At 43.3% G+C, this 25,419-nt stretch overlaps 1 protein-coding gene across 1 annotated transcript in view; it reads right to left on the bottom strand.

The window, feature by feature from the left end:
* Window positions 1-25,419, bottom strand: part of LOC109920043 (A disintegrin and metalloproteinase with thrombospondin motifs 19-like) — a 412,216-nt gene that overhangs the window by 49,902 nt on the left and 336,895 nt on the right. Inside the window, exons 20-21 of the mRNA XM_048619810.1 lie at window positions 14,619-14,754; window positions 3,258-3,462 (exon numbers count right to left, since the gene is read on the bottom strand). Coding sequence (XP_048475767.1) covers window positions 3,258-3,462; window positions 14,619-14,754 — 341 coding nt within the window. The remainder of the gene's footprint in view (window positions 1-3,257; window positions 3,463-14,618; window positions 14,755-25,419) is intronic.

Genomic DNA, 25,419 nt, shown 5'->3' on the forward strand with positions numbered 1-25,419 from the left:
AATGGATGTTGCTTACAGAGTTTGGGAAAGATTTTCATTGCCACCTTTCTCAATATTGGTTTAAAAATACACTTTGTGTTAAAAACTCAACATTTCAATGTAACTCTTTCAATTATTTTGTAGCTAAAGGGCCAAAATATCTCTAATTTATACTTAAATTTGATATAATTCAAATCCACATTTTTGCAGAATAAATATGACAGATATGAAAAGCTCTTATACTGTCTAAGAGAAAATAACAGCTGAATCGCTTTACATTTCAACTTGTCGAAGCAAGGTTAAGAATATAATAGGCATCCCCATCAGCCTCAATAAATGTTTTTTCCATTGAATTTGCAGAATAATTTTATGTCCATGTGTAATTCAAGATTTAAAAGAGTCAGAACATATTGTACCTAATTACAGCTTGCTTGCACTTCATGTTGTACTTAACGTACTATTAAACCTTCGAGTACCATTTAGAAGCAGCTGGATCAACAATTAACTCAGATGCACTACTTTTATTTGAGTACTTACTAACACCAAATGATCTGTGTTGATGACTGCTGTTTTACAAAAGAATGTCGGAAGGCATAAATTCCACCAGTTCTCTGATATAAAGCATGATTTGGACATGCAATACGCAGGAATGTGCAACAATATACTTAGAACCTTTGGCTTAAATCATCCAGGCAGGGATTTATTGAACTCTTTTACAAATTTCATAAGCATTTTGCTACACTGATATCAGTTAATGTCCTTGCATAAGATAAAAGAGTAAATGGCATTGTTTTTACAATAATATCCCAAATCAGAACACTGTCTACACTTCAAAAGTATAGCATTATCTGCAAAAGTGTTTTTTAATGATCTGAGGTTGTCAAAGATGCTATTTAAATGTAAATTCTTTACAACTGTCATTATTAATCCAGAGTGTCCTTGTAAAACAACAGGATCAACCAAACATCTTGGAGTTTAAATTTATTATGACGTTTTTTTTTGGCTGAGCTTGTGCAGCTGGAAATCAAAATGATGAGAAATCCAGGGTCACAGTATTTTTATATGAAGAGACCTATGCCCTGTATTGCTGGGGACTAAATGTCTAGATATATCTTGAATTGCTTCGAGATAGGGTTTCTCTTAGATTGTATAAAACCTAAACTCAACAGGTTGTCCAGATCCCCCGAACAAATTGCCCATGACAAGAGTGACTTTGAACTCCTTTTCTGACTCACGGAGTTCTTGCTTTGGTTATAAAGTAATACATTAAGTCCTTGAGAAGGTAAATGGGGTTGGATTTTATGTTCAGTGAGATGTTACCATGGCTGGAAGAGTACATATTGTTTCTCCTCCCCCTACAGATTTGCTCCCATAGCGCTCAAATAGGTTTAACTTCTACTGAGACTGCTGCCCCCTAGGGAGGAGGTCTTACCTCTGAGAGCTGCTGGTGAATTGAATACAAGCTAAAAGAAAAGTGGCAGAGGGGGAGGTGGAGGAATCACGATGATGGGGCACTGTGGGGTGGGAAGGACAGTTTCTGGGGGAGGGAAATGCATGAATGCCTGTTGTTTGGGAGGTAAGGATGTTCCAATTGAAACAGAAGCTCCATAAAAGAGGCAGCCTCCTCCCACTTCCTGCCCAAAGCTTGAAGTGTGCCACCTGCTCGTTTTCCAATGTATAACCAGTCTCTGCCGCACATACAGAAACAGAAATTGCTGGAAAAGCTCAGCAAGTCTGGCAGCATCTGTGAAGAGAAATCAGAGTTAATGTTTTGGGTCGAGTGACCCTTCCTCAGAACTGCTGTCCGTACAATTGTGGTGGGGGCATGGCAAGAAGGCAAACAGCAGGCACAGTGTTTTTATGTGTGCCCCTGCCTGCAAACCCACCCCTACTGGGAATGATGAACATGTCCATGCCGTTTAATCTTTCTTCTTCAAAAATAATGTGAGGTTGTATTATTCTACAAAAGTGACAGAGACTCACAAAATCCAGTGGGAGTCACGTAAGCCATGCTGTACTTCAGTATCCCATCACTGTGCCCTGGGCACCATTGCTGCATGGCAGTAAAAGCATGCTGCACACAGTTATTCTCCAGAATTACAGAAAAGAACCACTTGATTTCCTAGAAGAATACATAAAGATTGTTTCTGCAGGACATTTTGAAAATTGTGACAAATTCCAAAGTTTTGTCACAATGTATAAATAATGAATAAATAAAATTTGTGCTAACTATTAAAATGATTATTAATTCCTTAGAGTCTGACATTTGGCTTTAACGCAGTTGCAATATATTAATGAAGTCAGTGTGAATTGTTTCAATGCTGAAATTGACACCCTTTAATGTAGCATTTTGATTGGAAATGAGATTGTAAAGTAATATAGACTTTTGATAAACAGACTTAACACAAACGCAGATAACAAGGTGCAGAGCTGGATGAACACAGCAGGCCAAGCAGCATCATAGGACCCTCAGGGTCTAGGCCCAAAACATCAGCCTTTCTGCTCCTATGATGCTGCTTGGCCTGCTGTGTTCATCCAGCTCTACACCTTGTTGTCACGGATTCTCCAGCATCTGCAGTTCCTACTATCTCTAACACAAACGCACACTGCTGACTACTTGCTGCTGTCAGATTTTAGTCTGGTGAAATTAGTTCAGTGTCAACTCATGCTGCAACGCCCAATGCCATTAATTTAAAGATGGAGTTAGCCCAGCCTCATGTACATCCTGGTGTAACCGTCTGGTGCCTGCCTGAAACATCAGAGGCCACACAGCGGCAGCTACCAGAATCCAAAGAAGTTGCTGAGGTTTGGTGACATGTGTGCCGCAGGCTCCTACACTAAACAAGAGGGTATCACACGCAGGAGAAGGCCCAGCCCCATCTTGCAGGCACATCGACTCTGTCTGGATCTCACAAAGTTGGGTTTAATTTACCCCATTGCAGCCACTGTTTCTGCCCCTTCACAATTTACCAGGCTAGGTGGCAGAGCCAGGGCAGCTTCTTTCATACCAGCTGGTGTGGATTAGAATTGTCGCCATTGACACAGGGAGAGATACATTTTAAAAAGATCTGTGCATGTAGGAAAAACAATAAAGCATAACAAAACTTTGAAATTATGATACTCCAAACTGGAGTTCCATATTAAGTTACATAAACTGAGTTTGGATCTGGACCATCATTCTTGAATTTTACTGGCTCCTCCTTCTGGGTGAGCAAAGGTATAAAGGATTAACTAGTAATTAAAGAAAAATACAAACAAAAGCTGAGAAAGTTTTGTACCTCTGACCATATTCCAGCTTCCCACACTGTCAGACAGTCCTGACCTTCACAGTGCTGGAGAGAAGTAGGTTTTGGTCTGGAACAGTCTCTTTCTCGAGCTCTGATGAAAGTTCCATTTCGGAGCTGCTGGGTACAGGCCACTTGTCGGCTTTGACTTCCTTTACCACACGTCCGTGAGCATGGTGTCCATTCTGTCATCATCCACCTATTGAAGAAAGCGTTTAGTAGTATAAATCACAATTGCCTATCATCATCAACAAAGCAAGCTCAAATGAGAAAATATATTAATACAAAGACTTTCAAATTCTGATGAAACTTCTGGATCAGCAGGATTCTACTGATACCTTCATATCTGCCACAGACCCAGGACTTAGCATGTAGCAAGGTTAAAGTCTATCACTAGCGTGATGCTGTTTTTCATTCCGGTCAAAGCTCATGTCATATTTCATGCTAGCCCCTTCACACTGGCGTGGAGATACAGAATCAAGATGCACAAATATTGTGACAAATTATGCATTAACAATCTGGATGAAGGAACCGAGGGCGTTGTTGCTAAGTTTGTAGTTGACAGAAAGATAGGGGAGAAGCAGGTAGTGTTGAGGAAGCGGGGAGGCTGCAGAAGGACTTGGTAGGCTAGGACAGTGGGCAAAGAAGTGGCAGATGGAACACAATGTAGGAAAGTGAGAGATTATGCACTTTTGCAGGAAGAATAGAGACATAGAGTATTTGTAAACAGGGAAAAGATTTGGAAACCTAAAGCACAAAGGGACTTGGGAGCCCTAGTTCAGGATTCTCTTAAGGTTGATGTACGGGTTCAGTTGGCAGTTAGGAAGGCAAATGCAATGTTGCCATCCATTTCAAGAGGGTTAGAATACGACAGCAGAGATGTACTACTGAGGCTGTATGAGGCTCTGGTCAGACTGGGTTTGGAATATTATGAGCAGTTATAGGCCCCGTATCCAGGAGACATGCGCTGGCCTTGGCAAGGGTCCAGAGGAGGTTTACAAGAATGATCCCAGAGATGAAGGTCTTGTCATATGAGGAATGGTTCAGGACTCTGTATCTGCACTCGATGAAGTTTAGAAGGGTGAGGGAATATTTGACTGAAACTTACAGAATACTAAGAAGCCTGGATAGAGTGGACGTGGAGAAGATGTTTTCATTGGTAGGAGAGACTAGGACCTGATTAGGAACAACCCTTTAGAACTGAAATGAGGAGGAATTTGTTCAGCCAGAGGGTGGTGACTCTGTGGAACTCACTGCTGAAGAAGGATACAGAGGCTAAGTCATTGAGGATATTAAGGCAGAGATAGATAGGTTCTTGATTAGTAAGGGAATCCAGGGTTAAGGGCAGAAGACAGGAGAATGGGGTTGAGAACATATCAGCCATGATTGAATGGTGGAGCAGACTCATTCTGCTGAATGGCCTAAATTCTGCTCCTATATCTTATGGTCTTATGGATTCAGAAGCCTTAAGACCTTCTTGAACCCGACAGGCTCACAATAAGCTGATAACACATACTCTTGGATCTTTGTAGCAAAACGGTAACGGTGGTAAGAATGGTTCTCTGAATTTAATTTTCTTGATTTATGTATTCAAGAGGATACTTATAGGTCAGTTTTCAATAAGTAACAGACAGAGTTTTATCTTGGATGTCATATTGAACATTCTCTTGTTCAGCAGACATTTCTGACTGTACATTGGCCTGGAAATTCCTGCAACATTTTTTGTGGAGCTATCTCCTTGTGTAGAAATTTGGTGAACTGATTTGTAGTGGTTTTGTGCTGAAACTTCTGCCAAGAAAATTTCCTCAATCATTGTCACTAACAAACCTGTAAGATGCGAGGTAGCATGTTAGCGCAATAATCCAAAATACACATGTTGCAAAGAGAAACATTCTCCCTAAGATGTGACACATGCATAGATCCCATTTGCAAACAGTGAGTCTCACCACACGCTGAGGTTTTACCTGCCTCAAGTTTAGAATCATTGAATCTGTACAGTTTGGAAAGAGGCCATTCAGCCCATCAAGACTGCACTGACCTTCTGAAGAGTATCCCACCCAGACCCAGCTCACCACCCTATTCCTGTGACCCTGCATTGAGCATGGCCAATCCACCTAACCTGCACATTTGTTGACTGTGGGAGGAAACTGGAGCACCCAGAGGAAACCCATGGAGAACATACAATGTTTACATAGACAGTCACTCAAGGCTGGAATCAAACCTGGGTCCTTGGTACTGTGAGACAATACTGAGCCACCATGTCACCCCTTCACAAAGGATAACGTCTGGCCACACTGCTGATGAAGGCCTCAAGCAGTTGGAACATGCCATAATCACTGTCCCTATTTATGCGGAAAAATACCTCGCCTACCATTGCAGGAGACAGTGGTCAGCACATAACATTCTCAAGGCGCTGCAGAGGAAGGAGATGGTAGATCTTGTTGGATAGTTCCCTGAGCATCCTGTCAAAATTATTTGGTAAAATTCCTCAATGTAGTGGCTGATGTTGGGTAAAGCACTTCCTGTAGGAACCTTCCTACATGTCCAGAGTCTAACCACGTTGTCCTTGAGGTGCCTGTTGTGGGGAAAAGGCTGTTGTCTAGCTTCTTTGCAAAGGCACATTCCACAAGAAGGGAGAGAGATGCAGTGGTTTCTGTTGGGGTTCATCCTGAGCAACACTGTGACACAGGACTCTGTACTCCACTTTCTGTTTCCAGAGACAGTCACCACAAGAAATATGACAGCATCTGCAAGACCATCAACTTATTGCAAGATACTCTTTGGTGTCTGACTGAAATTTGCTGGTCAACCAGTGCTAGGAGTTGTCCTTGACTGAGTGCTGCAGACTTTGCACGTTCTAAATTTGAGGACTACATGATGTCAGGCACATAAAGGTTGGGACAGTTGCTGTAGTAAAAGGTCTTTGTCCATTGCCTTTCAAGTATAGTACACTGAGGGGCTGGACCCCTCAGGCTGTGTACTTTACAAAGAATGTATGTTGTAAATCAAGGACACTAAAAGTGTATTGAGGTAGCACAGCATGAAACAGGGCATAAAAAGAACAATCTATCTATTGCACTTTCTGTAATTCTGATCTGAAATGCCTTCACCTTCGGGCTGTATACCTGACACTGTGTTTTGTAAATATGAAATCTGTAACAATTGTATCAAATGGAACAACATTTGGAACAAGTTGAATTTTATTACAAATATCGTAATATTCATGTTGAATTGTTGTGCAATGTATTTTCATGAATGTTATGAATAAAATATATTATTGAAGAAAATGCACTTCAGGACAAGTTAGACTCCCAGCAAATTGAAGTTCAAGTGAAAAATTGTTGCTGCTATTTTTAAGTACATGCTTCAAAACTCCCTGCAGTTGTCTACATGGCCCGGCCCGTGTAACTTATACTCTTATACAGATCTATACCAAAAATATGTCAGTGCAAAACAGCCTGAAACCATCGAATATTGCCACAATTGAGATTTCTTGAGTTTGAAAGCATTTATTTTTGCAATGACTTTTTATCATTCAGACTTGCACAATATGTAACTGGAGTACTATTACTCTGAGTGCCTCATGTTCTTTGCCTTATTCACTATGAGTTCCATCAGGCATATCCCATAATGATGGAATGAAGTAGTACTGCAAAGATTCTGAGACTGATGGCAGAGGATAGAAGCACGCTCATAGAACATAGAACTGTACAGAACAGGAATAGGCCCTTCGGCCCATAATGTTGTGCTGAACACGATGTAAAATTAAACTAATCCTTTCTACCTGCCCTTGGTCCATATCCCTCCATTATCGTGTGATTATCTCAAAGTCCCTTAAATGCCCCTATTGTATCAGTCTCCACCACCACACCTGGCAGCACATTCCATACTCCTACCACTCTCTGAATAAAAAACATGCCCCTCACATCACCTTTGAACTTTCCCCCTCTCACCTTAAATGTGTGCCCCCTAGTTTTAGACATTTCAACACTGGGAGAAAAGATTCTGACTGTCAACCTTATCTATGCATCTCATAATTTTATAGATTTCTATCAAGTCTCCCCTCAGCCTCCGCCGCTCCAGAGAAAACAACTTGAGTGTTTCTGACTTTTCCTTATAGCTCATACCCTCTAATCCAGGTAGCATCCTGGTAAACCTCTTCTGCACCTTCTCCAAAGCCTCCATGTCCTTCCTGCAATGTGGCGACCAGAATTCAATGCGATACTCTAAGTGTGGCCTAACCAAAGTCTTATAAAGCTACAACATGACATCCTGACTGGGTACTCAATTCCCCTACCAATAAAGGCAGACATGCCATATGCCTTCTTTACCACCCTATCTACTTACGTGGCCGCTTTCAGGGAGCTATGGACTTGAACCCCAAGATCCCTCTGTACATCAATGCTGTTCAGAGTCCTGCCATTAACTGTATACTTTTCCTTAACATTTGATCTCCCAAAATGTAGCATCTCACACTTAGCTAGACTAAACTCTATCTGCCATTTCTCTGCCCATGTCAGCAACTGATCTATATCTCGCTGTATCCTTTGACAATATTCTACATTATCCACAACTCCACTGATCTTTGTAAACTTACTAACTCACTCAGCTACATCTGGTCCTAACATGTACCTTCCTCTCAATCCCTCTACTTGCTGACCTGCTGCTCTAGTTCCCAGCCCCTTGCCACTCTCGACTGTTGGTGAAGGTTTGGACTTGGTTTTATGTGCTAACATAGGCAAAGAGGAAACATGGGTGTAAGTTTCCATTAGCCTGATTGGTGTAAAAATTGGCAAAAGTTTTGATGTCAATGGAACGAAAGAATTCTGGGCCATTTATACATTAATATCATGTGTAGATACTGGTGGAAAGATATCCTCCAGTTGGTCTTCCTGACCTTTGATTTTCGCTTCATCGAATAACGAACCTATAGGCCCTTTGGCCCACGATGTTGTGCCGAACTTTTACCCTAAACCTAAGGTCTATCTAACCTCCACCCCTACCTTACACTATCATCCATATGCCTATCTAATAGCCGCTTAAATGCCCCTAATGAGGCCGACTCCGCTACCTTCTCCGGCAATGCATTCCATGCCCCGACCACTCTCTGAGTAAAGAATCTATCTCTGACATCTCCCCTATATCTACCTCCACTCACTTTAAAACTATGCCCCCTCATAATAGCTATCTCCACCCTAGGAAAAAGTCTCTGGCTGTCCACTCTATCTATACCTCTGATCATTTTGTACACCTCTATCAAGTAACCTCTCATCCTTCGTCGTTCTAAAGAGAAAAGCCCTAACTCTCTCAACCTTTCCTCGTAGGACCTTCCCTCCATTCCAGGCAACATCCTGGTAAATCTTCTCTGCACCTTTTCCAACGCTTCCACATCTTTCCTGTAATGAGGCGACCAGAACTGGACACAATACTCCAGATGTGGCTGAACCAGGCTTTCGTATAGCTGGAGCATAACTTCACGGCTCTTGAACTCAATCCCTCTAGTAATGAAAGCTAACACACCATATGCCTTCTTAACAACTCTATCCACCTGGGTGGCAGCTTTCAGGGAACTGTGGACATGAACCCCGAGATCCCTCTGCTCCTCCACACTGCCAAGAATCTTTCCGTTAACCCTGTATTCTGCTTTCAAACTTGTCCCTCCAAAATGAATCACCTCACACTTTTCAGGGTTAAACTCCATCTGCCACTTCTCAGCCCAGCTCTGCATCCTATCAATGTCCTCTTGTAACCTAGAACAGCCCTCTGCACTATCCACAACTCGACCTACCTTCGTATCGTCCGCGAACTTACTAATCCACCCTTCCACTCCTTCATCCAAATCATTTACAAAAATCACAAATTGAAGAGGTCCCAGTACAGATCCTTGCGGTACACCACTCGTAACTGAGCACCATGTTGAATATTTTCCGTCCACTACCACCCTTTATCTTCTAAGGGTCAGCCAATTCTAAATCCAATCTGCCACATTTCCCCCTATCCCATGCCTCCTTACTTTCTGCATGAGTCTCTCATGGGGAACCTTATCAAACGCCTTACTTAAATCCATGTATACCACATCCACTGCTCTACCTTCATCCATGTGTTTGGTCACCTCTTCAAAGAATTCATTAAGGTTTGTGAGGCATGATCTACCCCTCACAAATCCATGCTATCACAAATCAAACTGTTCCTATCCAAGTGATCATAAATCCTATCTCTCAGAGCCCTTTCCAATAATTTGCCCACCACTGACGTAAGACTAACTGGCTTGTAATTTCCGGGGTTATCCCTATTCCCTTTTTTGAACAAGGGAATGACATTTGCCACTCTCCAATCTTCCGGCACTATACCCGTGGACAGTGAGGACGAAAAGATCATCGCCAAAGGCCCTGCGATCTCTTCCCTCACTTCCCATAGAATCTTTGGATAAATCCCATCAGGCCCGGGGGACTTATCTATCTTCAAGTTCCTCAAAATTCCTAATACATCTTCCTTACTTACATCGACCTCCTCTAGCGTACCAGCATGTTTCACACTGTCCTCCTCTAAAACTAGGTCCCTCTCAATTGTGAATACATAGGAAAAGTATTCATTAAGGGCCTCTCCTGTCTCTTTAGGCTCCTGCACAAATTCCCTTTACAATCCTTGATCGGCCCTACCCTTTCTCTGGTCATTTTCTTATTCCTCACATTGGTGTAAAAAGCCTTGGAGTTTTCCTTGATCCTATCCACCAAGGTTTTCTCATGCCCACTTATAGCTCTCCTAAGCCCTTTCTTCAGCTCCTTCCTGGATAACTTGTATCCCTCTGGAGCCTTTTCCGATCCTTGTTTCCTAAACCTTATATAAGCGCCCTTCTTCCTCTTAACCAGTCGTTCGACCTCTCTTGAGAACCAAGGGTCCCTCAATTCCCTGCCTGCTAGGGACAAACATATCGATCACACGCAGTATGCATTCCTTAAACAATCTCCACATTTCTATAGTCCTCGTCCCTGACAGCATCTGTTCCCATTTTATGTTACCCAGTTCTTGCCTAACAGAATTATAATTACCCTTCCCCCAATTATAAACCTTATCCTGTTGTATGTACCTATCCTTTTCCATGACTATTTTAAAAGTAACAGAGTTATGATCGCTACCGCCAAAATGCTCTCCTACCAACAGGTCTAACACTTGGCCCGGTTCATTGCCAAGCACCAAATCCAAAGTGGCCTCTCCTCGTGTTGGTCTATCTACATACTGTGTCAGGAATCCTACCTGAACACACTGGACAAAATCCGCTCCATCTAAACTCTTACACCTAAAATGTTTCCAATCAATATTTGGATAGTTGAAGTCACCCATGACTACAACCCTGTGACTTCTGCACCTTTCCAGTATCTGCCTCCCAATCTGCTCCTCCACTTCTCTGCAACTATTAGGGGGTCTGTAAAAAATCCCCAACAAAGTGACTGCTCCTTTCTTGTTCTGGACCTCAACCCAAACTGACTCTGTAGACATATCATTCTAGAACTGCCTTTCAGTAGCTGCTATACTAGCTCTGACTAGCAATGCCACTCTGCCGCCTCTTTTACCACCCTCCCTATTTCTTTTAAAGCATCTAAATCTCGGAACTTCCAACAACCATTCCCCTCCCTGAGTTACCCAAGTTTCTGTAATGGCCACAACATCGTAGTTCCAAGTACTGACCCATGCTCTAAGTTCATCTGCCTTATTTCTGATACTTCTAGCATTGAAGTATACACACTTCAAACCATCTCTGTGTCCACAATTACGCTCCATCGACTGTATTTCTTTATTAAAAACCTCACTCCCTGTTGTGTCTGTTGGAAGGCTGAACACCTCATCCTCTGAATTACAAATTCGGTTCCCCAACCCCTGCCGATCTAGTTTAAACCATCCCGTATAGCTCGAGCAAACCTCCCTCCCAGGATATTTGTACCCTTCTGGTTCGGGTGCAACCCGTCCTTACTGTACAGGTCCCACCTTCCCCAGAATGTGCTCCAATTATCCACATAATGGAAGCCCTCCCTCCTACACCAGCCCTGTAGCCACGTGTTGTGAGAAGTTATTCAGAAAACATGCCCTGTCAATTTACAAGATTAACTGAACTCTGGGGCATTTCTGGTATTTACCACAAACATCCTGAGGCAGCCCTTTTAATCGTCATTGTGCTGTTATTTTTGCACATATTCAGTTGGGTTCATCTTCTGGCTGCAACTAATTAGCAAGTCTGAGGTACATGTTGAGACAAAGCAGAGAGAGATGTGCCATGTCTGGCAGTGACCTGTAGCATTTCAGTGAATCCACATTTTAAAATCAACAGACAGTCATATGTCACCAAAAAGACCCTTTGGCCCATTGAGTCTGCACTGACATAGCTCCCACAAAAAGTGCGCTTTTCCCAATTTCCTGCACTTGTTCCATATCCTTGAGTGTTATGATGTGGAGGTGCCGGTGTTGGACGGGGGTTGACAAAGTCAGAAGTCACACAACACCAGGTTATAGTCTATCAGGATATCAATTAAACCTGTTGGACTATATCGTGTGACTTTTGACTTGAATGTTGTGATATTTGAAGTCCTCATCCAGATATATTTTAATGGTTGTAAGGTTCCCAGGCTCCTCTACCTTCTCAAGCAGTGCATTCCAGATTCCCATCACATGCTGAGTGAACAAGTTTTTTTTCCCAAATCCCCTCTGAATCTCCTGCCCCTTACCTTAAAACTATGCCCTCTCGTGATTGACCCCTCAACCAAGGGGAACAACTGCTCTCTATTCACCCTATCCATACCCCTCATAATCTTATGCACCTCAATCATGTCCCCCCTCAGTCTCCTCTCCTCTAAAGAAAACAATCCAAGCCTATTTAATCTCGCCTTATAGCTCAATTTCTCCACTCCTGGCAAAATCCTGGTGAACCTCTTCTATATCTCCTCTAATGCTATCACATCCTTCCTGTAGTGAGGTGACCAGAACTGCACTCAGTACTCCAGTTGTGACCTAACCAATGATCTGCACAATTCCAACATTACCCTCTTGCTCTTATACTCAAGGCCACGACTGATGAAAGCAAGTGTCCCATATGCCTTCTTAACTATCCTATTCACATGCTCTACTGACTTCAGCGATCTGTGAATAATTACTCCAAGATCTCTCTGTTCCTTTAAGCTACCCAGTGCTATTCCATTTATTAAATACTCCCTCATCTTGTTTCTTCTTTCAAAGTGCATCACCTCGCACTTATCAGGGTTAAATACCATCTGCCACTGCTCTGCCCATCTGACCAACCCATCTATATCTTCCTGTAACCTACAATCATCTTCTTCACTATTAACCACTTTACCAATCTTGGGGCCATCTGCAAATTTGCTTAACATTCCTCCCATATTTTCATAAATATCATTTATGTATAAAAGCAATAATAAGAGTCCCAGTACTGGTTCATGTGGTGCACCACGAAAATCAACCTCCAGTCACTCAAACAGTCGTTTACCACTACCCTTTGTGTCCTATTACAAAGCCAGTTTCTGATCTATCTCACCGAGTTTCCCTGAATTCCATGTGCTTTAACCTTCTCAATCAGTCTTCTATGTGGTACCTAGTCAAAAGCTTTGCAAAAATCTATATAAACTAAATCAACTGAATTTCCTCCATCCACACATTTGATCACATTTTCAAAAGTTTCTAACAAACTTGTTAGGCATGACCTCCCTATGACAAAACCATGGTGATTCTTCAAATTAACCCATGCCTATCCAGGTCGGTATTAATTCGTTCCTTCAGAATTTTCTCCAATAGTTTCCATCCCACTGATGTGAGACTCACTGGTCTGTAATTTCCTGGTTCATTTCTACAACTCTTCTTAAAAAGTGAAACCACATTAGCTGTCCCCCCATGGCCAGCTAATTAAACCAAACTAAAGCATTATCATTATGCATTAAAGCATTAGCCATTCTAGTATTCATCTAAAGTGGAATCTGTGGCTAATGGAGAAGCTAGGCCTGGAAAACTCAAATTCAAAAACATGGGTGGCACGATGGCTCAGTCGTTAGAACTGCTGCCTCACAGTGCCAGGGACGCGGGTTTGATTCCACCCTCGGGCGACTGTCTGTGTGGAGTTTGCATATTCTCCCTGTGTCTGTGTGGGTTTCCTCTGGATGCTCCGGTTTCTTCTCACAGTCCAAAGATGTGCAAGTTAGGTGGATTTGGCCATGCTAAATTGCCCATAGTGTTCAGGGATGTGTAGATTAGGTGGGTTATAGGGGGATGAGTGGGATGCTCTGAGGGTTGGTGTGGACTTGACAGGCCCAAGGACCTGTTTCCACTCTGTAGGGATTCTATGAAAACAAGTTCAGTCAATACTGTTCAGAGGTATTACTTTCATCAACAGGCATTTGCCTGCCATGAACTTGGCACTTCAGCTCTTTCGTTTGCCTTCTGAGCCACAAAAAAGATACATATTTTCGGGTTAAGCTGCAAACATCCTGAAGAAAATTCATAAAGCTAATGCTATTTGAGTGTGCAGCATTGTGAAGTTAAGGCAACTTTTCTCATTCGGGCACTTTCAGGCTGATTCAAAACACCACTCCCAGAGAATGGAATTGAACAGGAAGCATGCAGGATGCCTTAATACACTGGACATAAAATGACTGGTAATTAACAGGAAGATTACTACTTGTGAAACCAGTAGTTTTGACACAACTGTTGTCCAATGAAAACTGCTACTCATCATAGGTATGAAGCAAACAGAGTACTGACACCTGCTCAGGCACAAGAACTAACCTAATACAGAACAAGGAGCATGAAACAAAGAGACTTCAAAACTGTATTTTAAGTGTGGGCTTAGCCTGACAGCTACTAACTACTTAAGGTCTTCTGCTGTAGTCTTTGATAGTTGTGATTTGATCATTAATTAAATCAATGGTGTGTAATCATTCAAAGACATTCTGTATGTTGCAGTGAATTAAAGGGTTCATGTTTTAACTAAGATAATAAGGTGTGGAGCTGGATGAACACAGCAGGCCAAGCAGCATCAGAGGAGCAGGAAAGCTGACGTTTCGGGTCTAGACCCTTATTTAGAGAACCCTTCCTACTATCTCTGTAACATGTTTTAACTAAAGCACTTTACCATTTTGTTTTAGTCAGGAGATGGACTGGGCTAACAGAGCTGCATATGTTACTTAGAAGTGACAAAGCACTTCAAGGTTCTTAAACATTTGACATAATTGCGATTTTGCCAACAACTGGACAACTGCTATTTCATAATTCGAAGAAAATATTAATTTGCTCTACTAGAGCATATAGTACTGTATTTACTGTCAGTTGAAATAGATCAAGATGCACATCATTTATTACCTGGTCTGACATGGCTGCTGATTACACTTGCGTACTAGTGACTCAGGCTTTTTCAGCTGTTTGCATTTTCTATTGTCCACAATAGTTGTAGTTTTGCTCATGATTTTTGTACAAGTCACAAGTGTTTTTCTTTCTCCTGGAGAAATAGTTAAAGGTGAAATCAGTTTTCTTTATATTAAGCAAAGATTGTTTAATATTCACAAAGCTATAACTCTCACTTTCATGATTAAATAGAGCATGCAGTTATGGGAAATGATTGAACCGACCTCCCATTATATTTGTTTTAGTTGAAAAGATGGTGAAAACTTTCCCTTTCATTTAGGACAAAATAAACTATTAATGGAAGAGACAGTAGGTAGCATTAAGCATTAGCACTGCAAAACTATCAATTGGAGGTAAATGTCAAAAACTGTTGTACAACTTAATTATTAATATGAATAGTTTAGGCAGCTCATCACCACCTCCTCAAGGGTAGTTAGGGATGGCAATAAATGTTTGCCAGCTACCAATGCCCACGTCCCATGAGAGAATAAAAAAATGAGCACAGTAGATTATCTATTGAAAAAGGTTGAAGACTTGCATCTAATTTATAGTAAGCCACATTTTAAATTCAAAATACATTTCTTAATAAGAAAAAAGAGCCAACAAATGAATAAAAGATCTAAAATTTCCACAATTTTAGGGCAATTACTCCGAATTTGACTCTAGAACCTGGTACATGGGGATATTTGCATCTTAGTAAACAACAAGAGCGAATTTCCATTATGATAGCAATTTTCACGTAAAGGAACACATTTCAAAATGATTCAGATGGAAGAGGCAACAGTACATAGAAGCAGGGGCAGAAACTAAATTTCAGTAAGGTATAGGACCAAAAGGAAGTTTTAAGGGAAGAATTTGGAGCAACAATTTGGCTTTCCTGTAATATCATTTTAAATAAATTATAAGCCTTCCAACATATGATGAAACAACACTCTAGTTATCGCATTAGCATCTTAAATATCATATCAAAAACCATTTTCACCTGTAGGACGATACAATAGTTTTAAAATCATCATACTCAAAGTAATCCTTTGTCAAATCTGTCTTATGAACAATGCACAAATTATCCTGAATTATGACAACATGATGTGAGTGAGGAGGAACCTAGCCAAGGCTCCTGATTCTAATTAATAGCCTGTAATGTTTACTTGAGGAAACTTCAGAGGCTAAATTTTGGGCCCGAGTGACATTGGGAATGCAGACTGGAACCCTGATTTCCTGACTCCACTCCCAACATCGGCTGTTTTGGCTTCTTACAGCCATGAGGCAGGCAATTAAATTTGTTCAGAAGTTTGTTGAACAGGGATTATAGAGGTTGACTGGCATTTTCTACTCAGCCTCCAGTTTTTGGCTGATCAACCACCTTGAGAGAAGCACCCAGCTGGGATGCCGATACTCCTGCGATAGGGTTAGGGTTAGGGTTTAGGGTTAGGCAGGGCCTCTCTGTCTGCCTCAGTGGATGTACTGTAAAGTGACTGTAAGGGCATCTTCTTGATGAGGCATTCTCCTAGTTACGGACCTCACACTTGCTGCCACACTTATAATGGCAGAGATCCTGGCTCCATGCTAATAAAAGGCTCATCCCAGTGAAGAACAGTTTTCAATTGGAGATGTGTCTGGAACCTGAAAGCAGTCCCAACTCCTGTTCTCCACCCCTGTGGGGAAAATTCAACCCTGAGTCTTTGCAGTAGGATGATAACAGAACAGATTTTAGTTGAAATGCCCTCTGGGATCTCTATCTTTCCACTACTCAGAATAAACTCAAACATTTCAGTGACAAAGTTAATGAAGTAATAATTAATTCATGTAGTACCAATTCCAGCACATCAAAAAGAAAAACCAAAACAACTACAGATGCCGAAAATCACAAACAAAAACAGAAGTTGCTGGAAAAGCTCAGTGGGTCTGGCCGCATCTGTGAATAGAAATCAGAGTTAATGTTTCAAGTCTGGTGACCCTTCCTCAGAACTGATAGTAGGGAGGAAAATGTTGGTTTATGTGCAGAAGATAGGGTAGGATTAGGGGGTAGGGTGCAAACAATAGGTGAGGACAGAGCCCAAAGAGAGAGAAGAACAGTTGGACAGACAAAGGAGTTGATAACGATCTGGCTGGGAGGGTGAATAGCTGTTTATGGGGACTGTTAGTGGCTAACAATAGGTAGTGTGTAATGGCAGGCTATGTGATAACAAGACCTGGTGTTTGGGATACAGTCTAGGATATGGGAGAGTTTAGGCCCTAAAATTATTGAACGCGATATTGAGTCCGGAGGGCTGTAGGGTCCCCAAGCAGAAAATGAGGTGTTCTTCCAGCTTGCACTGACCTTTGCTGGAACACTGCAGCAAGCCTGAGACAGAGATGTTGGCCAGGGAGCAGGGTGGTGTGTTAAAGTGGCAGGCGACAGGAAGCTCAGGGTCTTTTTTGCGGGTAGAATGTAGATGTTCTGCGAAGTGGTCACCCAGTCTATGCTTCATTTCCCCATTGTAGAGGAGACCACACTGTGAGCAGTGAATGTGGTGGACTAGATTCTGGGAAGTGCAACTGAAGTGCTGCTTCACCTGGAAGGTATGTTTGGGCCGTTGGAGGGAGGAAGTAAATGGGCAGGTGTTACACCTTCGCTGGTTACAGGGGAAAGTGCCGTAGGGTTATGGGGAGGTGTTGGGGGTGAAGGAAGTGTGGACCAGGGTGTCCCAGAGGGAACGATCCCTGCGGAAGGCGGACAAGGGAGGGGAGGGGAATATGTGTCTGGTGGTGGCATCTCGCTGGAGGTGGCAAAAATGGCAGCTGATGATCTTCTGGATGTGGATGCTGGTGGGTTGGTGGTTAAGGAGTCCTCTCCACACCCCACAGACCCCTTCGTCCAGTACCAACACTGTCCCTCAACCTGGACCCCTCTCTCCAGCCTTTTATAGTACTCAACCTGTTCATTGAGAACTGTCAATGTGACATTGGTTGCCTCACCTAATCCAACCTATCTCCCACCGAACTGACTGCACTCCATGTGCTTAGATCTAACTTTGACTTTGTTATTCAGCCTGCCAATAAGGGAGGTGATGTTGTTGTCTGGTGTACTGACCTCTACCTTGCAGAGCCTGAGCACCAACTCTCAGATACCTCCTCCTACCTTCCCCTGGACCATGACCCTACCATGGCAAATTAGGCCATTGTATCAACTACAGTAACTGACCTCACTTCATCTGGTGATCTTCCCACCCACTGCCTCCAAGCTGAGAGTCTCCCAGCCCTGCACAGCTCGCTTCTACCTCGTTCTGAAAATCCAGATACAGGACTGCCCATGCAGACTCATTGTTTCTGCCTACTCCTGCCCCACAGACTTCATTTCTTCCTACATGACTCAGTCTTTTCTCCCCAGTCCAGTCCCTGCCCATGTACATCTGTGATTGATCTGATGCTTTATTCCACTTTCAGAATTTCCAGGTTGCAGGCTCCAGCCACCTCCTATTTACAATGGACGTGCAATCCCTTTACATGTACATTTATGTGCAATCTCCTTACATTTATAATTGGGGGAAGGGTAATTACAATTCTGTTAGGCAAGAACTGGGTAACATGAAATGGGAACAGATGCTGTCAGGAAAGAGCACTATAGAAATGTGGAGGTTGTTTAAGGAATGCATACTGCATGTGCTCGATATGTTTGTCCCTAGCAGGCAGGGAAGATGCGGTTGAGTGAGGGACCCTTGGTTCTCAAGAGAGGTCGAACGACTGGTTAAGAGGAAGAAGGATGCTTATATAAGGTTTGGGAAACAAGGAACAGAAAAGGCTCTAGAGGGATACAAGTTATCCAGGAAGGAGCTGAAGAAAGGGCTTAGGAGAGCGAGAAGGGGGCATGAGAAAACCTTGACAGATAGGATCAAGGAAAACTCCAAGGCTTTTTACACCTACGTGAGGAATAAGAGAATGACCAGAGAAAGGGTAGGGCCGATCAAGGGTTGTAAAGGGAATTTGTGCACGGAGCCTAAAGTGTTAGGAGAGGTCCTTAATGAATACTTTTCCCATGTATTTACAACGGAGAGGGAACTAGTTGTAGAGGAGGACAGTGTGAAACATGCTGGTAGGCTAGAGGAGGTGGATGTTAGTAAGGAATTTCGAGGAACTTGAAGATAGATAAGTCCATTGGACCTGATGGGATTTATCCAAAGATTCTGTGGGAAGCGAGGGAAGAGATCGCAGGGCCTTTGGCGATGATCTTTTCATCCTCACTGTCCACGGGTATAGTGCCGGAAGATTGGAGAGTGGCAAACGTCATTCCCTTGTTCAAAAAAGGGAATAGGGATAACCCCGGAAATTAGAGGCCAGTTAGTCTTATGTCAGTGGTGGGCAAATTATTGGAAAGGGCTCTGAGAGATAGGATTTATGATCACTTGGAAAGGCACAGTTTGATTCGTGATAGTCAGCATGGATTTGTGAGGGGTAGATCATGCCTCACAAACCTTAATGAATTCTTTGAAGAGGTGACCAAACACGTGGATGAAGGTAGTGCAGTGGATGTAGTATACATGGATTTAAGTAAGGCTTTTGATAAGGTTCCCCATGGTAGGCTCATGCAGAAGGTAAGGAGGCATGGGATGGGGGGAAATGTGGCAGATTGGATTCAGAATTGGCTGACCCTTAGAAGACAAAGGGTGGTAGTGGACGGAAAATATTCAACATGGTGCTCAGTTATGAGTGGTGTACCACAATGATCTGTTATGGGTCCTCTTCTATTTGTGATTCCTATAAATGATTTGGATGAAGGAGTGGAAGGGTGGATTAGTAAGTTCGTGGACGATACGAAGGTGGGTGGAGTTGTGGATAGTGCGGAGGGCTGTTCTAGGTTACAAAGGGACATTGATAGGATGCAGAGCTGGGCTAAGAAGTGGCAGATGGAGTTTAATCCTGAAAAGTGTGAGGTGATTCATTTTGGAAGGACAAACTTGAAAACAGGATACAGGGTTAACGGAAAGATTCTTGGCAGTGTGGAGGAGCAGAGGGATCTCGGGGTTCATGTCCACAGTTCCCTGAAAGCTGCCACCTAGGTGGATAGAGTTGTTAAGAAGGCGTATGGTGCTTTAGCTTTTATTAATAGAGGGATTGAGTTCAAGAACCGTGAAGTTATGCTCCAGCCATACGAAAGCCTGGTTCAGCCACATCTGGAGTATTGTGTCCAGTTCTGGTCGCCTCATTACAGCAAAGATGTGGAAGCGTTGGAAAAGGTGCAGAGAAGATTTACCAGAATGTTGCCTGGAATGGAGGGAAGGTCTTACGAGGAAAGGTTGAGAGAGCTAGGGCTTTTCTCTTTAGAATGACACAGGATGAGAGGTGACTTGATAGAGGTGTAAAAAACGATCAGAGGTATAGATAGAGTGGACAGTCAGAGACTTTTTCCTCGGGTGGAGGTAGCTATTATGAGGGGGCATAGTTTTAAAGTGAGTGGAGGTAGATATAAGGGAGATGTCAGAGGTAGGTTCTTTACTCAGAGAGTGGCGGGGCATGGAATGCATTGCCAGAGAGGGTAGTGGAGTTGGCCTCATTAGGGGCATTTAAGCGGCTATTAGATAGGCATATGGATGATAGTATAAGGTAGGGGTGGAGGTTAGATAGACCTTAGGATTAGTGTAAAAGTTCGGCAGAACATCGTGGGCCAAAGAGCCTGTACTGTGCTGTATTGTTCTATGTTCTATGTTCTATGTCCATCCCCCACCAGGAGGGTCTTAGGGCTCTCCGCTTCTTCCAGGAGTGAAAGCCTAAACCATCCCCACCCACCACCACCCTTCTCTGCTTGGCCGAGCTCGTCCTCACCCTCAAGAATTTCTCCTTTAACTCTTCTCATTTTCTTCAGGTTGGTGGGGGGCCAAGGGTACCCACATGAGTGCCAGTTATGCCTGTCTCTTCATGGTGTACCTGGAACATTCCTTGTTCCGCTTATATTCCTGGCACCCACCCATAACTCTTTCTCCGATACATTGATGATATCACTGGTGCTGCTTCCCTCTCTTGTCCACAGTTAGAAAAGTTCTTTGATTACACTTCCAAGTTCTACCCTGCCCTCACTTTCACCCGGTCCATCTCTGACATCTCCCTTCCCCTCCTCGATATCTCTGTTTCTATTTCTGGGGATCAACTGGCCACTACTATCCACTGTAAACTCACCAACTCCCACAGCTACCTGGACTATACATCCTCACACGCTGCTTCCTGTAAAGACGCCATCCAGTTCTCTCAGTTCCTCCATCTCTGTCGCATATGTTCCAATAAGGCCAACTTCAACTGGGGAGCCTCTGACATGCCCACCTTCTTCTTCAGCTGAGAATTCCCCGGCTCCGTTGTCGACAGGGCCCTCAAACAGGTCGAACCCATCTCCTGCACTTCTGCCCTTAACCCCTCTCTTCCCTCCCGCAACAGTGATATGGTTCCCGTTATCTTTACCTACCATCCAGGCAGCATCCAGTTCCAGAAGATCATTAGCCACCACTTCCACCACCTCCAACGAGATGCCATCACCAGACACATATTTCCCTCCCCTTCCTTGTCTGCCTTCCACAGGGACCGTTCCCTACAGGACACCTGGTCTATTTTTCCTTCACTGTCAACAACCCCCCATAGCCCTACAGCACCTTCCTCTGCAATCACCAAAAGTGTAACACCTGCCCATTTACCTCCCCCTCCCCTGTATCCAAGGGCCCAAACATACCTTCGAGTTGAGGCAACACTTCACCTGCACTTCCCACAATCTAGTCTACTGCATTTGCTGCTCATAATGTGAATGTCTCTACATTGGAGAAATGAAGTGTAGACTGGGTGACTGCTTCGAAGAACATCTATGTTCTGCTCGCAAAAAAGACCCTGAGCTTCCAGTTGCCTGCCACTTTAACACAGCACCCTGTTCCCCGGCCAACATCTCTGTCTTAGGCTTGCTGCAGTGTTCCAGCGAAGCTCAGCGCAAGCTGGAGGAACAACACCTCGTTTTCCACTTGGGGACACTGCTGCTCTCCAAACTCAATATCGAGTTCAATAATTTTAGGGCCTGAACTCTCCAATGTCCCAGCCCCCTACCCTACACAGCAGGCCTTGTTATCACTTAGCCTGCCATTAAACACTACCCATTGTTAGCCACTAACAGTCTCCGTTAACAGCTATTCACCCTCCTAGCCAGATTGTTATCAACTCCTTTGTCCAACTGTTCTTCTCTTTCTTTAGGCTCTATCCCCACCTAATGTTTACTGCTTAGCCCCTCCCCCTACCCTATGTTCTCCATATAAACTGACATTTTCCTAGATACCATCAGTTCTGACAAGGGTCACCAGACCCAAAACATTAACTCTGATTTCTCTTCACAGACGACATCAGTAAAGAATGTTGGGTGGAGAGCCTAGGTAATGGCCCACAGCCCAAGCTGGGAGAATCAGCATAGGCTTGAGTAATGTTTTGTGGACAAGTTTCTCCCTAATGCCTTCAAGAGAGATAGACAGAAAATTCACTCTATATGTTTAAACTTTCACAGCAATTACAAACTGATAAAGTAACTCAAAATAGTCCGTGCTGCTGGCAATTGGCCAATGGCTGTTTCAAAAGGTAGTAATCTGAATTGACAGTTTAAAAGGTTATAGTTTCTGTAGAAAAATAAATGAAGGTGAACAGTTACATTGTTCCCATTTACACACAAAAATGGTCTGATAAAAATGTCCAACTGCCTCAGGATAAGCATGTAGCCAAGCCAGAAATGTGAGTTCATCAGAGTATGTGCACTTTGCTGGTTAAAAACAAGCTTTGTTCATTTCAATCTCACAAAAGAGAAACTGTACACTGGACAGGGAATTCCAATACAACTGCAAACCTCAGTGAAATGCTTATGAGCTGCTCCAAGTTTTGACTTGTGCTGATGACTCACATTGTGTTTTCATATGTCCTCATTTAGCTCAGAGTTTAAAAGGTTTGCCAGAGAGTGGGTAACCAAGCTGAATATCTGAACTGAGATTGGCTTATCATCACAACAATCACCTTTATAAAAGGGAAGTAAGTTGATGTCAAAGGCAGGTATTATTTGTATGTCTGTGTGGAGTTTGCACATTGTCCCCGTGTCTGTGTGGGTTTTCTCCAAATGCTCCGGTTTCCTCCCGCAGTCCAAAGATGTGCAGGTTAGGTGTATTAGCCATGGGAAATGCAGGGATACAGGAGTGGGTCTGGGTGGGAAGCTCTTCAGAGAGTCAGTGTGGACATGATGGGTTGAATGGCCTGCTTCCACACTGTAGGGATGCTATTCTATGGTAATCAAATCATTGACTGAATTATAGGACTGAATATCTGTAGGCGTGCATAGGCACCTTGGTCCTGAGGATATTTGTAAAGGTGTTCACTGGATTGACTCCTGTATGCATTGCTGCCTCTCAGCACTATTTTTAAATGTGGACTAAGCATTTAATGCGAATGCCAGCAGCAGAATCCAGTTAAGGATGGCAGTGAAGCACTTTTCTTCAATTTTCCACACCACAAGGGATTTTCCCAATTATTAGATGCCCGCTTTGCAACAGAAAGTATAAGAAGTAACTCATTTGAAGGATTGTATACATTTGCCAGCAGTAATCCACAAAGGGAATCTGTCTCCAAGCAGCAGGCATGCCCCTGAAATCACTTCAGGGAGACTGATGAGTCACTGTCCTGCTTCAGTGGTAGCTGCCTCCACACTGTCATTATTACTCCTACTGATGGCCACACATCCCACAATATGAGGATGATGGTGCCCCTGATAACAGGCCATGCTGGTTGGGTCTCCTGACACTGGAAACCAACTACCATCCACAACTGGATGTGGTTCCAGCAGACAATTCCTATTTGGCCACTTCCATGAAGATCGTATCAATCATTCTGCCATAGTCACTTTCAGATTCTTGATCTGGAATTTATCCCAATTCTGGGTCCACAAACCACCAGGAAAATCCAGTCCCAGTGAATCAGGAGGAGGTTATTTAGTTGGTCATTCCTGTGCAGTTACTAGGACGGTCATAGCTTTACATTTGCCGCTCCCCCTCCCCCACCCTGCTTAGAGAGGTGCCAACATAGATTACAATCAAATGTTAATTTGGTTTTATTTCGAATATCTGATTCTGTCTTTCAAATAAAGTAATCCCCATAGGTGAGAATAACTAGGTAGGATTGCTACCAAAATCCAGCTCCTAACAATTCATTAAATCTACAAAATTGTACAGCCTATGCAGACTTAAAATATCTTGGACTAACATTGTGCCTGTGGAGAAGTGCCAGTTATAAGACTACATCAGCACTGGCAAAAGAAAACACTCAAATGAATATTTCAGTGAAATGTCACGTAGGATACCAAAAAGAAAATGAAATATGCCTACATAGTCCTTCAAAAGCTATTGTTCCCAGGAGGAGATGATTTGAAAATAATCTGCTGTTATTTAAGTCTAGACAGAATTTGATTACTGTTAAAGAAACACAAAAGTTTTGGACTGAGGTAGTAATTGCACAGCCAATCTACCATCAATCAATATACATTACCCATTTTTTCTGCAGTAACAGACCTTGTACTGAGGTTTAGTTTCCATAGAAACAAGTGCTTTAAACTATTTACAACACATACTTAACAGAAAAGAAATGTTCTTCAAATACATCATAAAGTCAGTTTAACCTTTCATTGTTTCACCAAGTGTAGCTTAGCTAACATGCAAATATCTTAATGCTATTAATTTATTTAAATTAGTTCATTCACTGTTTCAGAGGAGAAATGCAACAAAAACAACTTCACAGCTTTTTTATGCACATTCTTCTGTTTGTTGTCCATCACAGCCTTAATTTTATTCTCTTATTTCCCTGCAACCGCAGGAAGTGCTACACCTGTCCCTACACCTCCTCCCTCACCCCCATCCCAGGCCCCAAGAAGACTTTCCACATCAAGCAGATGTTCACCTGCACATCTGCTAATGTGGTATACTGCATCCGCTGTTCCCGTTGTGGCCTCCTCTACATCGGGGAAACCAAGCAGAGGCTTGGGGACCGCTTTGTAGAACACCTACGCTCGGTTCGCAATAAACAACTGCACCTCCCAGTCGTGAACCATTTCAACTCCCCCTCCCATTCCTCAGACGACATGTCCATTCTGGGCCTCCTGCAGTGCCACAACGATGCCACCCGAAGGTTGCAGGAACAGCAACTCATATTCCGCTTGGGAACCCTGCAGCCCAATGGTATCAATGTGGATTTCACAAGCTTCAAAATCTCCCCTCCCCCTACCGCATCCCAAAACCAGCCCAGCTCGTGCCCGCCTCCCTAACCTGTCCTTCCTCCCACCTATCCCCTCCTCCCACCTCAAGCCCCACCCCTATCTCCTACCTACTAACCTCATCCTGCCCCCTTGACCTGTCCGCCCTCCCTGGACTGACCTATCCCCTCCCTAACTCCCCACCTACACTCACCTTTACTGGCTCCATCCCCGCCTCTCTGACCTGTCTGTCTCCTCTCCACCTATCTTCTCCACTATCCATCTTCTATCTGCCTCCCCCTCTCTCCCTATTTATTTCAGAACCCCCTTCCCCTCCCCCATTTCTGAAGAAGTGTCTGGGCCCGAAACGTCAGCCTTCCTGCTCCTATGATGCTGCTTGGCCTGCTGTGTTCATCCAGCTCTACACCTTGTTGTCTCTCATTCATTCTCTCGTGCTGCCCAAAAGTAATTACTATTCATCAAAATGAGAATACAAAGTCCACTACCACACTCCTGATAGTGGAAACTTACTTTCTATGTATA

Source organism: Rhincodon typus, chromosome 3, assembly GCF_021869965.1.
Source record: "Rhincodon typus isolate 14 chromosome 3, sRhiTyp1.1, whole genome shotgun sequence".
NCBI lineage: Eukaryota > Metazoa > Chordata > Chondrichthyes > Orectolobiformes > Rhincodontidae > Rhincodon > Rhincodon typus.